Source organism: Hypanus sabinus, chromosome 25 (assembly GCF_030144855.1).
Source record: "Hypanus sabinus isolate sHypSab1 chromosome 25, sHypSab1.hap1, whole genome shotgun sequence".
Lineage (NCBI taxonomy): Eukaryota > Metazoa > Chordata > Chondrichthyes > Myliobatiformes > Dasyatidae > Hypanus > Hypanus sabinus.
Genome location: NC_082730.1, coordinates 50,402,617 through 50,417,594, shown reverse-complemented (window position 1 = coordinate 50,417,594; position 14,978 = coordinate 50,402,617). Strand labels below are relative to the sequence as shown.

At 40.7% G+C, this 14,978-nt stretch overlaps 1 protein-coding gene across 1 annotated transcript in view; it reads right to left on the bottom strand.

Moving 5' to 3' along the window:
- The window catches only part of LOC132381228 (peroxisome proliferator-activated receptor delta-like), a 54,463-nt gene that overhangs the window by 19,094 nt on the left and 20,391 nt on the right, over positions 1 to 14,978 (bottom strand). Inside the window, exon 4 of the mRNA XM_059950580.1 lies at positions 6,703 to 6,841. Within this exon, the coding sequence (XP_059806563.1) occupies positions 6,703 to 6,841 (139 nt within the window). The remainder of the gene's footprint in view (positions 1 to 6,702; positions 6,842 to 14,978) is intronic.

Sequence of the window (14,978 nt, the reverse complement as noted above, 5' to 3'; positions counted from 1 at the left end):
CTATAGGATATTTCAACACAAGGTCATTAGCACAAAGTGAAAACAGGCAGTCCTCCGCACTGACAGTATCTGTTACAAAGTATACAGTCGGCCCTCCTTATTCGCGAGTTCCATATGCGCGAATTCAAACAACCGCGAATCGAGAAAACCCAGAAGTACTCTTCCAGCACTTGTTGTTTGTGCATGTACAGACTTTTTTTTTCATTATTCCCTTTACAATGTAGTATAACAACTATTTTACACAGCATTTACATTGTGTTAGGTATTATAAGTAATCTAGAGATGACTTAAAGTATACAGGAGGATGTGCATAGGTTATCGTGCATCAGGATCGAAAAAAATTAGAAGTTCTCTTTCTAAGTAAATCAGAGCAGGTACATCCAGTATTATTTAGCGTCAGTTAGTCAAACATTTGTCTTAGTATACAGTACAGTATATATTTTACCTTTCTATGCATATAAAACACTTAAGAACGTACGTTTCAGCGCCGGGCTCAGGAACGGAAGTTACAGTGACAGACCGCTCCCGAGCGCGCTCTCCTCCCGTGCCTGGTAGATGTGGAGGATCAAAAACCCAAACCCCCAAACCCAATAATTAAACCACTGCGTTGCTTTTGTTACGCCCGTGGCCCCCTCCTTTTTGAGAATCGCAGGATCGCTATTGATTCGGGTCAGGAGACCCAGGAAATGAGATAGAGACACCAGATTCCTCAATGTTTGGAATTTGTCCTGGGCCTCCAAGACAAAGCCACAGTTAATGGCCATTATCTCCTGGAGACAGAATTGTGTACTGAGTACTGAACGATTCATCGAAGCCCCCAGGCAATGAACCGAGGGGGGGTGGTTGGTGGAGGGATTGCATCATCCCAACCTGATTGACATCTGAGACCCTGTGAGTCAGGATAAAAGAGGGTCTGGGGAACAGCCCCTTCAGACGCACCAGAAGAAACGCTCGAGATCCTTTAACAGCGTAATAGCGAAAGCCGGTGGAAAGCCACGTGCGTCCTTTTCCATTTGCCTCGGAATCGGTGGGCCTTGCCACAGGAGAACGGCTTTAGCTAACAACAAAGGGGAAATCAGCCCCCAACGACTCTCGAAGGATTGACATCATAAAAGGAATGGGCAAGTTAAACATCCGTCTTTCTCTCCAACCAAAAGCTGCAGCTTGAATGAACTTGAGTGACTTTTATATTTCCATCGGACAATACATTATCCCCTAGACAACGACAGAGCTATTTCTTATTGATTATTATTATACCCGCGCTTTTAGATTTAGTATTGACGACGTATATTATCTGTATGTTTGCATTGATAGTATTTTTGTGTATTTTTATCAATAAATACTGTTAAAAATAGTACCATCAGACTTCAACGGACCTCTCTATCTTTGCTGGTAAGTGACCCAGTTACGGGGTACGTAACACTTTATAATAATTGTAGCTTTCATCGGGGCAGGGCCTTTCTCACTTTATCCTTTAAAATTGTTCCGATCATTGACCGACTGTAGCTTAACGCTTTTCCAATGACCAATGGTGTTTCACCTCTTTCTGATCTCTTTATTATTTCCACTTTATTTTCAATCGTGATCATTTTCGTGAACAGAAACACTGCGGATTCAGAGCTCTGCCGACAGGTCCTAATGTCCACCACATTGAGACAGTTTAAATAAGGTCTGGGGTTCTGCTGGGTCCTAAGGTCCACTGCATTGAGACAGGTTGAATAAGGGACTTGAGCATCCGTGTTTTTTGGTATCCCCAAGGGGTCCCGGAACCAATCCCTTGCGGATACGGAGGGCCGACGATATCTTTCATTTTAGCAGGGACCAGTCATAATGGTTTACTCACAACATCAGAGATAACACCAAAAATTATTAATGTACAGAAACCCGCTGATGAGACATAAATTTAGAGATCCAGAGGATTAGAGAACATTTCCTTCAGAGGACTATAGAAAGGACAGACAGACAAGGACTTAAGAAGCATCTTAAGTATTCTGACTTTCACAGACTAGTGGCAGCTAACTTTCAAATAACAAGAATCTTTACTGCGAAATATCAGAAAATGTAAAAAGCATTTAGCATATCAGGCAGTAACAGTGGCAAGCGGGAAATTTTGGATCAAGAGCCCTCCTTTTCAGAGCTAGATACATGAGAGGACAAGTATATTTTATGCTTCAGGTAGGGTTCAGTGAATAAGGAAGATGGCTGTGATGGGGCATAGATCAAAACTGTCAAAGTAACAACTGCTTTTAAAAAAAACAGCAGTTAGAAAATAACAATAAAAATAAAAATGTGTAGCAGAGGATGAGCCACCAGAAGTGGTGGAAATGAAGGATGATCCTTTGAATATGGAGGCTGGTGGACCGAAAGGTGAGGACAAGGGAAATACTCTACTTGTTCCTGCTCAGAGAAGAAGGTGACTAGAGTGAAGGTAGAAGAAATGCAATTGAGAGTCCCATCAACTAAAATAGAGGGAAAGTCACAGTTACAGGGGGAAAAAAGATCTTAAAGGGCTCTCTGGTGGATAATCTCATCAGAGCAAATATGATAGTGTAACTGTAAGAATGAAATTCTTGCAGAGTGGGAGGAGATGAAGATGAAATATTAGGTTTTTATGGTAATTAATAAATGGGTAACTTTGGACTGCACCCTAACACAGACATTCCGTGTCCTCTCCACACAGTTCTCTGCACTTTTCCAGTTCCAGTGACACTTTGGCTCATCATCTCTTACCAGTATTTTCAGTTTTTGTTTTAGATTTCCAGTATCTACTCCAACAATCCTATATGTCAACTCTGTTTTGTCTTCAACTTTTATATAAGAATTTTCAAAACCGTAAGAATTAGCCCCGTCTAAAGAAGTCTGCACGTGACTCAAAAGTAAATTTTAAAACATAACATTAACAAATCAACGACATAAAATATTTGTTTTTTTTAGAAACCATCTTACTGAATTTTAAAAAGTGCCATAATTTGTTAAATTAATCTATTCAGTGCACTACTAAGAACTAAAAAAATTGCAATTTGAAGAAAGCTGGTTAATTGCCAGTTAATTGCACCATTAAACAAGAATAGACATGGCTTCTTTGAGAAGTTCAAAGGAAAACTTTTAATAAAAGGTTAAAAGTGTTAGTGTTCAAATCCATTGTGGACTTGCTCATATCTCTGTAATCTTTATCAGTCCCATTGCTTCCCAATATCTGCATTTCTTCAAAACTGCTCACTTGTTCATCCCAATTTCCAACGTCTCATGACTAGAGATTTGGATGACAATAGTTTAGATAAACTGTTTTTTTTAGACGAGAAATTACAAGGAATGAAAAGCCAATCAGGCACGTTGGCTCCAGGCTAGGCTGTGATTTACAGAGGTGAGTGGGTGACGCCAAAGGAGGAAGGAAAGACAGGAGAGCACAGAGCAAGTGCCATCAGTCCTGGTGCTAGTTTGCTTTCCCACTCTCAGTCTTTCTACTATGCCCCACACTCTAACTCTCAGGTGCTCTTGCTCTTCACCAAACTGATTGGATTAGGTGGCAGAGCTATTACTTTCAATCCTGGACTTTGGCAGGACAGTTAGGGTGAGTATAAGCTTTGCCCCATCATGGGGTTGGGGGTAGTAGGTGAAAAGGGTGCATGGGAGATGAAAGTGTTGTCTGGGATCAATGTCTGGAATATGAATTTGATGCAAAGTATGGAGAAACATAGAAAACCTACAGCACAATACAGGTCCTTCGGCCCACAAAGCTGTGCCGAACATGTCCTCACCTTAGAAAATACCTAGGGTTATCCACAGCCATCTATTTTTCTAAGCTCCATGTACCTATCCAGGAGTGTCTTAAAAGAACCTATCATATCCGCCTCCACCACTGTCACCAGTATGTCAAAAGGGCAATGTCATAATAATTATTGGGGATTTTCACATGAAAGTGGATTGGGAAAACCAGGTCAGTATTGGACCTCAGAAGGGAGTATTTGTAGAATGTCTAAGGGATGGCTTTTTAGAACAGTTTGGTGTTGAGCCCAATTAGGGGATCAGCTGTGCTGGACTGGGTGTTGTACAATGATCCAGAGGTGATAAGAGAACTAAAGATTAAGGAACCCTTCGGGAACTGTGATCTCAATACAATCGAGTTCACATTGAAATTTGAGAGGGAAAAAAATAAAATCCAATGTGTCGGTAGTTCAGTGGAATAAAGGAAATTACAATGGCATGAGAGGAGAACGGGCCAAGGTTTGACTGGAAAGGGATACTAGCAAGAAGGACAGCAGAGCAGCAATGACTGGAGTTTCTGTGAAAAATGAGGGAAATGCAAGACAGATATACTCCAAATAAGAAAAAATTTTCAAATGGACGATGGACACTACTGCGGCTGACAAGTGAAGTCAGAGCCAAAGTTAAAGCAAAAGAGAGGGCATACAAGTAAGTCAAAGCTAGTGGGAAGATAGAGAATTGGGAAGCTTTTAAAAACCTGCAGAAGGAAATTAAGTTCATTAGGAAGGAAAAGATGAATTATGAAAGGAAGCAGGCAACTAATATCAAAGAAGATACTAAAAGCTTTTTTAAGTATATAAAGGGTAAAGTCAAGAGTAGATATAGGATCAATACAAAATGACGCTGGAGATATTGTAATGAAAGATGCAGAGATGGCAGAGGAACTGATTGCGTATTTTGCATCAGTCTTCATGGTGGAAGACGTCTGCAGTATACTGGTCATTCAGTAGTGTCAGGGAAGTGAAGTTTGTGCAGTGAAAATTACGACTGAGAAGGTGCTCAGGAATCTTAATGGTCTGAGGGTGGATAAATCTCCAGGACCTGATGGAATGCACCCTCGGGTTCTGAAGGAAATAACTAGAGAGGTTGCAGAGGCATTAACAATGATCTTTCAAGAATCAATAGATTCTGGCATTATACCAGATGACTTGGAAAATTACAAATATTACTCCGCTATTTAAGGGTGGGAGGCAGCAGAAACGATAGACCTGTCAGCCTGACATCAGTGGTTGGGAAGTTGTTGGAATTGATTGTCAGGGATGAGATTACGGAGTACCTGGAAGCACATGACAAGATGGGCCAAAGCCAGCGTGGTTTCCTGATAGGAAAATCCTGCCTGACTAACCTACTGCAATTAGACAAAGGAGATGCAGTAGACATGGTGTACTTGTATTTTCAGAAGGCCTTTGATAAGGTGCCGCCAATGAGGCTGCTTAGCAAGATAAGAGCCCATGGAATTACAGGGAAGTTACTAGCCTGGGTGCAGCATTGGCTGATTGGCAGAAAAAAAGAGCATGGCAGTAAGGGGATCCTATACTGGCTGGCTGCCAATTCCACAGGGATCGGTGTTGGGACCGCTGCTTTTTACGATGTATGTCAATGATTTGGACTATCAGATTAATGGATTTGTGGCTAAGTTTGCCAATGATACAAAGATGGGTGGAGGAGTGGATAGTGTTGAGGAAATGGAGAGCCTGCAGAGAAACTTAGATAATTTAGGGGAATGGGCAAAGAAGTGGCAAATGAAATACAGTGTTGGAAAAATGTATGGTCATGCACTTTGGTGGAAGAAATAAATGGGCAGACTATTATTTAGATGGGGAGAGAATTCAAAATGCAGAGATGCAAAGGGACTTGGGAGTCCTTGTGCAAGATACCATTAAGGTTAACCTCCAGGTTGTGAAGGCAGCAAATGCAATGTTAGCATTCATTTCTAGAGGTACAGAATATAAGAGCAGGGATGTGATGTTGAGGCTCTATAAGGCACTCGTGAGACCACACTTGGGAGTATTGTGTGCAGTTTTGGGCTCCTTATTTTAGAAAAGATATACTGACATTGGAGAGGGTTCAGAGAAGATTCACAAGAATGATTCCAGGAATGAAAGGGTTACCATATGAGGAACATCTGGCAGCTGTTGGGCTGTATTCTCTGGAGTTCAGGAGAATGAGGGGGGCTCTCATAGAAACATTCTGGATGTTAAAAGGCCTGAACGGATTAGATATGGCAAAATTATTCCCCATGGTATGGGATTCTAGGACAAGAGGGCACGACTTCAGGATTGAAGGAAGTCCTTTTAGAAGTGAGATATGGAGAAATTACTTTAGTCAAAGGTGGCAAATCTGTGGAATTTTTGGCCAGGAGCAGCTATGGAGGCCAAGTCACTGGGTGTATTTAAGACAGAGATAGATAGGTTCATTAGCCAGGGCATCAAAGGGGAGTATGGGGTGAAGGCAGGGGAGTGAAGATGACTGGAAGAATTGGATCAGCCCATGATTGAATGGTGGAGCAGACTCGATGGGCCCAGTGGCCTACTTCTACTCCTATTTCTTATGGTCTTACAATGATTTGGTTCCACTATAGTCTTGTGGATTCTTAAATGGCTGACAAACTAATATGGGAACCACAGATTCTTCCACTGTCAGGGAAGGTGGTGTCTCTTTAATGCATTTGTATAGACTTACTCTAAAACAAAAATTGCTTTCTTTTTTACATTTTTATCCTTTCTCTTCTGATAGCGTAAGTTAATCAATTTTCCACCCTCTTGAGCTTGTGAACCCAATTCTTACTTGCATTAATCAGAACCAGTTAAAGCAAGAGAGATCATTTAAACCTCAGTCTTTCTTGCTTCCAGATTCTTGATATGAAAATCTGTTGAAATAACTAAGATATTGTTGTGTCTTATATTTCTCTTTACTCTTTATATAATGTCCACTGACCATTGTGTGACATCCCTAATGCCAGGCACTTCTGGAAGCGACAATACTGGCACTTGTTCCTGTTCTTCTTCTGAATCTTACAGTTACGATCACATTTCTCATATTCCAGCTTCATGCGAATTGTTCTTCGGAAGAAACCCTGCAAGCCAAGATTTAGTTCAAGTTTAAATTAAATCATTAGGATTTTAAGAGCTAACACATGACTATAAATACAGGAAATTTTCAGATTACATTTAATGCATACTTAGACAACATTTTACTTTTTGTCTAACCAAACTGTCAGGTTATTCTTAACTGTTTCCTGTTATCATTTGTAGAGAAAAATCCCACTTTGAGACATGGCTCTATACAAGGAACACATGAAAACACTCTACAGTATTTTTTGTAATAATGCCTGAACTGTATCCATACAAACTTACAAAATTCGTGGGTTTACAAGCTTATCGGGCAATTTGTTGGAACCTACTGAAAAACTATTGTATATCAGCCACTTTTCACATCTTATTGCTGTCATCTTTCATACATAAACCAAAGTCTCACTGGACTATTCCAGCTCCAACCCTAATACCCATACTAAAAATCTACAGTCTGGCCTCTATGAAAGAGATTCACATCTAGTTTACAAACTAATTAAGAACAAATGATCTTCTCAGATTGATGAAGGAATATTTATACTTTTTCACACTTGGATGCAGAAAATAATTCTTCATCTTATTTCTCTTGCTAAGTACTTAGATGCCACACTCCACTATAACTCCTCTCTTCATCATGCACAGCCCTACCTGGTACACCTGTTTGCACTGTTTACTATTTCTGCTCCATTTCATCCTCCCAGTTGTCTCCTATCCTGTCTAACTGATCTCAACTCCTTGTTAAGCAGCAGATGCACTTAAATACTGAACTCAAGGTATTTGCATGGTGAATTAATTAGGGAATTCATTAATTAACAGAGACAAAATTCACCAGTAATTGTACAGCATTAAACATGTCCATATATTTAACATGTCCCTCCAAATCACTTTGAAGTTAAGTTCCTGTATGCTTTTGTATTGACCCACAACACAGTTTTCAGTCCTACTGGGAGGGGAGGAGGAGAAACTGGCATTGGCTACCTCATTGAATAAACCACAAACATGAATTGAGTAAACTGGGTCAAGGTTACTAGCCTTAAAAGAACTAATCTTCACTCTACTGCTCACGAACTGAGCTTCTACATTGCTGTGTATGCAAGTCTGGCTATGCCTGCATCATCATTCCTAAAAACAGTGAACAAACACAATAAAAAGACCAAGCTTTCAATTTAAGAGAACTGTGATTTGGGAACAATTAAGAGTAAAAACGCATGATCGTTCATATGCAAGAAATTACCTTAAGGCTAATCTTTGGAAAATTTGTGATGAAAGAAAAATACAGAAGAATAAATTGCAATTAATGTCTTTCTTTCATTGGTGGCTACCAATGGGCAGAGTTTCTTTCTTGGTTAGAAAATATTAGCCACCATACAAACTTCATTTGTTCTCTGTACAAAAACTGATTGATCTGCTGTTTCCAGCTCTTTTTGTTTGTGGTTTAGATAGCTGAAACAAGGAAAGAGTCAAACAGCACTGCAATGGGTCCTTCTGCCCACTATGGTCAGATAACCCATACTCATCTATACTAAACCCAGTTACCAATATTAGGTCTGCTTGCAGAATGGGGAAGTGCAACTAAATGAGGTAAGACCACCAAAGATCAATTACTACACTTACATGGGTTTCAAAATGAAGATATAATTAAAACCTGAAATGTTTTGAAATAAATAATTATTGTCTATGCCTAAAAGAAATCACAGTGCTCTTGAAATTGTGTTAATCTTAGTAACATGTGCATTAATTATATCCTTTTCATAGGGCATTAGTGGTCACATCTAGAGTACCGTAGACAGTATTTAATGTTAATATGTTTGGTGGAATTCAAAGAAAATTCTAGTAATAACTCAAATGGATGTTGAACAGATTGGGCTAGTTGTTGATGGATTGATTGATTGAGATACAGTGTGGAATAGGCCCTTCCAGCCCTTCAAACCTTGCCGGCAGCACCACCGCCCCACCCCACCATTTAACCCTAGCCTAATCACGGGACAATTAACCCTACCATTCCGTACATCTTTGCAGCACCTGGAAGAAACCCATGTAGTCACAGGGAGAACTTACAAACTCCTTACAGACTGTGGCCTGTATCCTCTGGAGCTTGAAAGAGCAAAAAAAAAGGTCTTAACTGAAAATTCAGGGGTCTTGACAGGGCAAATCAAAATAAAGATAAACTTTATTTGTTACATGTACATCAAAACACAGAGCGAAATGTGTCGTTTGCATCAAATTAGATCAGTGAGATTGTGCTGGGCAGCCCCCAAGTGTCACCACAGTTCTGGTGCCAACATCGCACGCCCACAGCTCAGTAACTCCAACCATACTCCTTTGGAATGTGGGAGGAAGCCGAAGCACCTGGAAGAAACCCACATGGTCACAGGGAGAACGTGCAGACTCCTTACAGACAGCGGTGGGAATTGAGCCCTCATCTACCATTGGTGCTTGTTACATACACACAACCCTGTAAAAGTATCAGCAGTAATGGAACACACCCAGAGTCTGGTTTTGCGGTTAACAAAACACTATAACTACGTCACATAGTGACTTAAACCAGGTAAATTAACAGTTAGCAGTGTTATGCATATATAGGTGTAAATATATAAATCCCCAAAACTTCTTCAAGCTTAGGTGGTGAGTGATCCAGTCTTACGATGGTATGGTAAGAAAATTCAGTTCAGTCCATGGGATTGAAGTGAGAGAGAGATTTGTAATCCAAACAAACAATCTTCCCATTGTCCTCCGAATCCTCACGTGAAATATCACCTACAGTAGCTTATCACAAAGGGGATAATCTTTCAGGGAACCACCACCCAGGCAAGGGTCGTCACACTGGTAGATTCCACAAGGTTACCCTAATCACACACAACGTTCCACAACATACGAAATAACTCCAACAGTGATTTGCCACAGGGGTGCTTTTCTTCAGTGAACTACCACACCCAGACAAAGGGCAAACCCACACGTGGTATTCACAAAGGTTTTACCCTCATCAGAGAATCCACTCCTGCGGATTAACTCTGTGACAATCAGACTTTCATATCTGAATGGAAACAAACTCATCCCTTATGGGCTACTTGGAGAGAGAGTCCAAACAGTGATCTCTTTGTCACGAGGTTTCAAACCTTCCTCTCCTCTCCCAGCAAACTTCTTATAGTTGCAGCATTTGTGAGAGTCATTTATCAATACTCTGGATCGATCTCAACTCACACCTTTGGGCTAATGGAAGTTTAAACCAGAGATCGATCTTAACTCACTGGTGTCTTCCATTGACCGAATCCATCCTGACTCTGACTGCGTGTATCTGTGTGTCCTTATATATTCAAAACAAGCCACGAGAAACCATAAACATTCATTGTCCATCAAATAACTCCACCTCTCTCACCATTATAACCACTTTGTAATCGGTAGAAATCCAACAGTGTCTAAAAGTCAGTCTCATTCTTTCAGCGTTTTAATGTGACAGTCCACAGAAAAAATGAACCCTGAGGGTATATGACAGTGCTACAATAACATTACACTGACTGCTACGCTATAATGCTGCCCTCTACACCTCCCTGCCACCCCACATAGACAAGCTTCCTCTTGTGAGAGGACTAGGATCAGAGTCTTAAAATGGAATGAGGAACAGTGCGAAAGAGTAACAGAGGTATGGAATCAAGAGCACAGTTAGCTTAGTCATGCTATTAAATAGGGGAGCACACTTAAGAAACCAAGTGACCGTCTTCATGTTCCCATTTCAATTATTTGCATGTTCATAAAGGCACTCTGCAATTTCAACAGATAGAAAATCAATTGAATTTATTAGATAGTATATAGCTGCATGCTGCAAAAACAAAAGTCATAAAATTTATAGAACAAAAACAAGTTATTGGCCCAACTGGTTTCTGGCATTTTATGGTCCATAACAACCTTCCCCTAGCTTAATTCATATAAGCTATTTAACATAGAACAAGAAATAAAAAGAAATCATACAATAAGCTAGCTTTTCTTTAATATGTTATAGCTTTCGCATCCTCAACGTGATTACAAGTTCTACATTCAAACATCTGTGCAATTTCTTCCAAGTTCTCTGTTGGATAGGAATCTTTATCTGATATTTTAACTTCTACATTTGGACTTGCATGAATTTATCAATAAGCAGTATTAGAGGTATAATGTAGACACTCGGTGCTGCATTAGGCATAACAGTGCTAAAGGTAATCCTGATTGCTCAGTGCTGTGGTCCCAAGCTCAATGCTGACCTTGGGCAGTAAGGTTTCCACTGGATGATTCCATTTTCTCACTCATTCTAAAGGCAAACTGGTTGGTTAATTGCCTTCAGAAAATTATCACTTTGTTTTCTTTAACACCAAAAGGAATCAAAGTTCTAAAAACACAGTTCAAAGAAAATTTATTATCATATACAACCCTGAACTTTATTTTCTTGCAGGTGTAAAAAGGGTTTCTTCTTTTTGTTGACTAGCAGGAATGCTAATTTACTGATAACGAGAATGGTATTCCTTTGTAAACCAAATGGGGATTAATGTTCTTTCTTCTGAGTCTGTAAGCTTTTGTTGACGGGCTTTTCGGCAGATCGGCGCGAGGGGGTCGAGAGAGAGGACGCAATGCTCTAAGCTGGGCGAGGATCGGACCCCAAAGGGGGGTCCGAGGCCGGGAGATTCTCCGAGGGGGGGGGATGAAGCTAGATGTGCTTGGTTGACCACTCGGAGGGTCCTGAGCTGTTTGGAGAGTCGAGGAGTTTGGAGGGTCCTGAGCTGCGAGTCGAGGAGTTTGGAGGGTCCTGAGCTGCGAGTCGAGGAGTTCGGAGGGGATCGAATGGTGGCCAGAAGACTTCAGTAATTGAGCTCCAACGGCTGTGCAAGAAGTGATCTGGACTTTGATAAGTTTGGCGCCTTTTCTTTAATTTTCTCTTCATATATACTGTATCATTATTAATCACTTAGTTATAGTAACCTTTATAAATTGTACTCATTTAATCGCATATGGTGTACTGTCTGTTATTTGCCGTGTTGGGGACATCACACAGCATCCACACCAGCTGATTACCCAGTTGGCGGGGCCGAAGGCTGCTCCCCCTAGACAAGAACGAGCTGAGCGAGCCTGAGGCGACCCAGGGGGTTACACAGGCAATCACAGTAAACACAAGAAACACAAAAGAATCTATGAAAGTCTGCACTCAGCGGAACGGACAGCAACCAGTGTGCAAAATAAAAAGCAAGCTGTAAAAATGCAAAAAGAGTAAAAAGAAATAACAACATTAATAATAATAAATATTAATAAATATCAAGAACATGAGATGAAGAGTCCTTGAAAGTGAGTCCATGAAATGTGGAAACAGTTCAGTGACGGGGAGTTGATGGGTGTGTGTTAGAAAGAACAAGTTTCAGAGTTAGAGGAAAATAATGAAAGTGAAAGAGTCTAATAAGATTGTTCCCTTGGGAGCTGGTAAAGATTCGATGGGGTAAACAGCCTCGTTCACCACGAGATACAATTGCCTTGTCCTCAGTTTGTGATATTCATGTTTCTTCCTGACCAGGAGCTGTTTCCTGACAGCTGGTTCAGTTTGATGACGTGTTGTGGCTTACCATTTAGCCTGTAGGCTTCCAGTCCTGTTGTCTTTAAGTGGAAAATGCAAGAATCCCCACACTGCATGTGTGGCAAAGTTAAAGTATCCCACATTACATCTAAATAAGATCTTTTCTTCTCTGAACTTGGAACAACTTGCCGCCACTCCAGTGTGGCAGATTCTAATGAGGCTAATATGGGACCTGCAGTCTCTGCCATGGCTGAGGCACGTGGTGCTCATCAGGGCAGGGGGGTGGCTGTTCGGGGCTTCGTTTTCTAATATATTTTTATTGTAACACTGTATTTTTTAAAAAATGTATTGCACTGTACTGCTGCCGCAAAACAACAAATAACAATATATAGATCAGTGATAATACATCTGATTCTGATTGGGTGATGTGTGTACTACCTGCCATTTACACTACTACACTAGACTTGTACGTGCTCCAGAGAACACACTCCAGGTTCTGAATGTCATCCAGAATGTAGTTTCTTCATTAAGAGTGGTCACCATCCAGGGATGCCCACAAGTTGCTAGGATTGCTACCCTTTTTCTAAGGAGTCACTGAGAGCATCCTACAGTCATTCCCTCTCTCACATGGTAATTACTTGTCATGCAAGAACCCAGAACAGACTATATCTATTTCAAGTGTCTAGCACGAAGCGTGTGAATGATGTGTTCTGCTCAAGAAGAGCCAAATGAAGGCAAGTAAGGCCTTAATGTTAGGGATTTTGAGCTGGGAGTAAATGCTGATCTTAGCTTGCTCATCTTTCTAGTGAAATTGTAGAATTGTGCAGGGGTTACATTGGTGGCATCTCTTCAGCACTTTGAGATGGTTACGCTAGGTGGTTTATGTTTCAGAAGCGTACACAAGGCAAAGATCACTGCTGCACAGTAGACCATGATGAGCCTTTTCCATAGAAGACTAAAGCCTATGCGAGCACACCGCAAGTGATGAATAAATGTTCATCGTCTACCATTGCTGTAAATAGCTCCCAAGACATGGGAAGCAGATTGTGGTTTTCAGACTCTAAATCATTCTTGTCAAAGAACAATGTAGTATAGCAGGGGCAGATTGGCAGACAACCTTTGTAGAAGTACAAAACCCCATTATTTTGTATGCTTAAAAAAAAGTGAATGATAACTTAAAGCTCAGCTTCTTAACCAGTATTTGTCAGTACAGCACTGACAAAAGCTGGGATGACCTTGGCTCTTTAGTGGAGACAGTGTGGGTTCAACAGCTCCCCAGTGATTCTGTAGAAGAGATCCTACACGGTGGTGAGAAAGTTTAGAAAGTGTCCAAGGCAACATAACTGCATTCCAACATTTATGAAAGTGTCGTCATTTGTATATATAACACACTTGCTTTAATTTCCTGGCACTTTGTCATAACATCTTATTGCGTGGCATAGTAGAGAAACATTATTCATTGTTGCTACAGAATAACATCTATTCAACAATAGTAGTGCCTCTCTGCATTCCCAGTGGAAAATTAATGGAACAAGAACACGGGTACTCAAATACATGTTTAAGTAGTACTCAATGGGCTGCAATTTTTGTCAGTTTCTACCAAGATTAGTCAAGTATTCCAATGAATGCCCCAGTACAAAGTATTCAATTGGCAATCTATCACATATATGCAAGTTAAGACAGCAAGCATTGATGATACCATAAATAAGCTAAGCCAGGTTTTGCCGCAAGAATTACTCTAACGAGGAGTAACTTTGGAATGTTTACATTTTGGGGGTCCAACTGAGCACACAAATAACCTTGAGTATGCATATGTGGTTTTGATTGTCAGACCATGTTCAGGCTCTATGAACAGATGTAAAAGATATGTTACTCTCGTCCTCCTCTCCCCACCCCACCCAATCCTGTGAGGGCCTCATATTCATACAACTTTAGGTTCATTGACACCAAAAACCTGTTGAAAATGGTAAGTACATTTACCAAATTTACCTGTTGTCAAACACCTAATGTTTTTAAACATTAGAACATTATAACGTTTTTGCCAAGAACAGGCCATTCAGCCCAACAAAGCTTGCCAAATTCCTACTCACTTGAAAGTCTCTAAGGTACTACTCTCAACTAGGTAGTTTGTTCCATGTGCCCACACCTCACTGTGCGAAGAAATGCTTCCTGATGTTGGCCAGAAATCTCCACTTAACCATGGCCCCCATCATCTTGATGATGGATTACCGTAAATTCCGGTGTATAAGTCGAGAATCTGACCCTAAGTTTTATTCCTAACATTAGGTGGTTGGCTTATACAGAGGGTGCCAACTTTGGAAAAATGAATACATGGAAGACGGGTCGTATTTACTGGCTGCTTTTGAGTCAAATTCGTTTCACTGTCAATGCATGAATTCTTTGAATGGTTTGTTTAAACTCACAGCTAGTGGCTGGAGCACGGACGTCAAACCACCGGGGATGACTGCAATGTCCGTATTTTCAGCTTTCAATGCTGCTTTTGTCTCACCTGACAAGTGCGCTTTGAACATGTCCCAGACAGGTAGCGACTTTTCTTTCCCGAAACCTTCGGGACGTCGACGCCACACCTCTTTAATCCACTTCAAGCATCT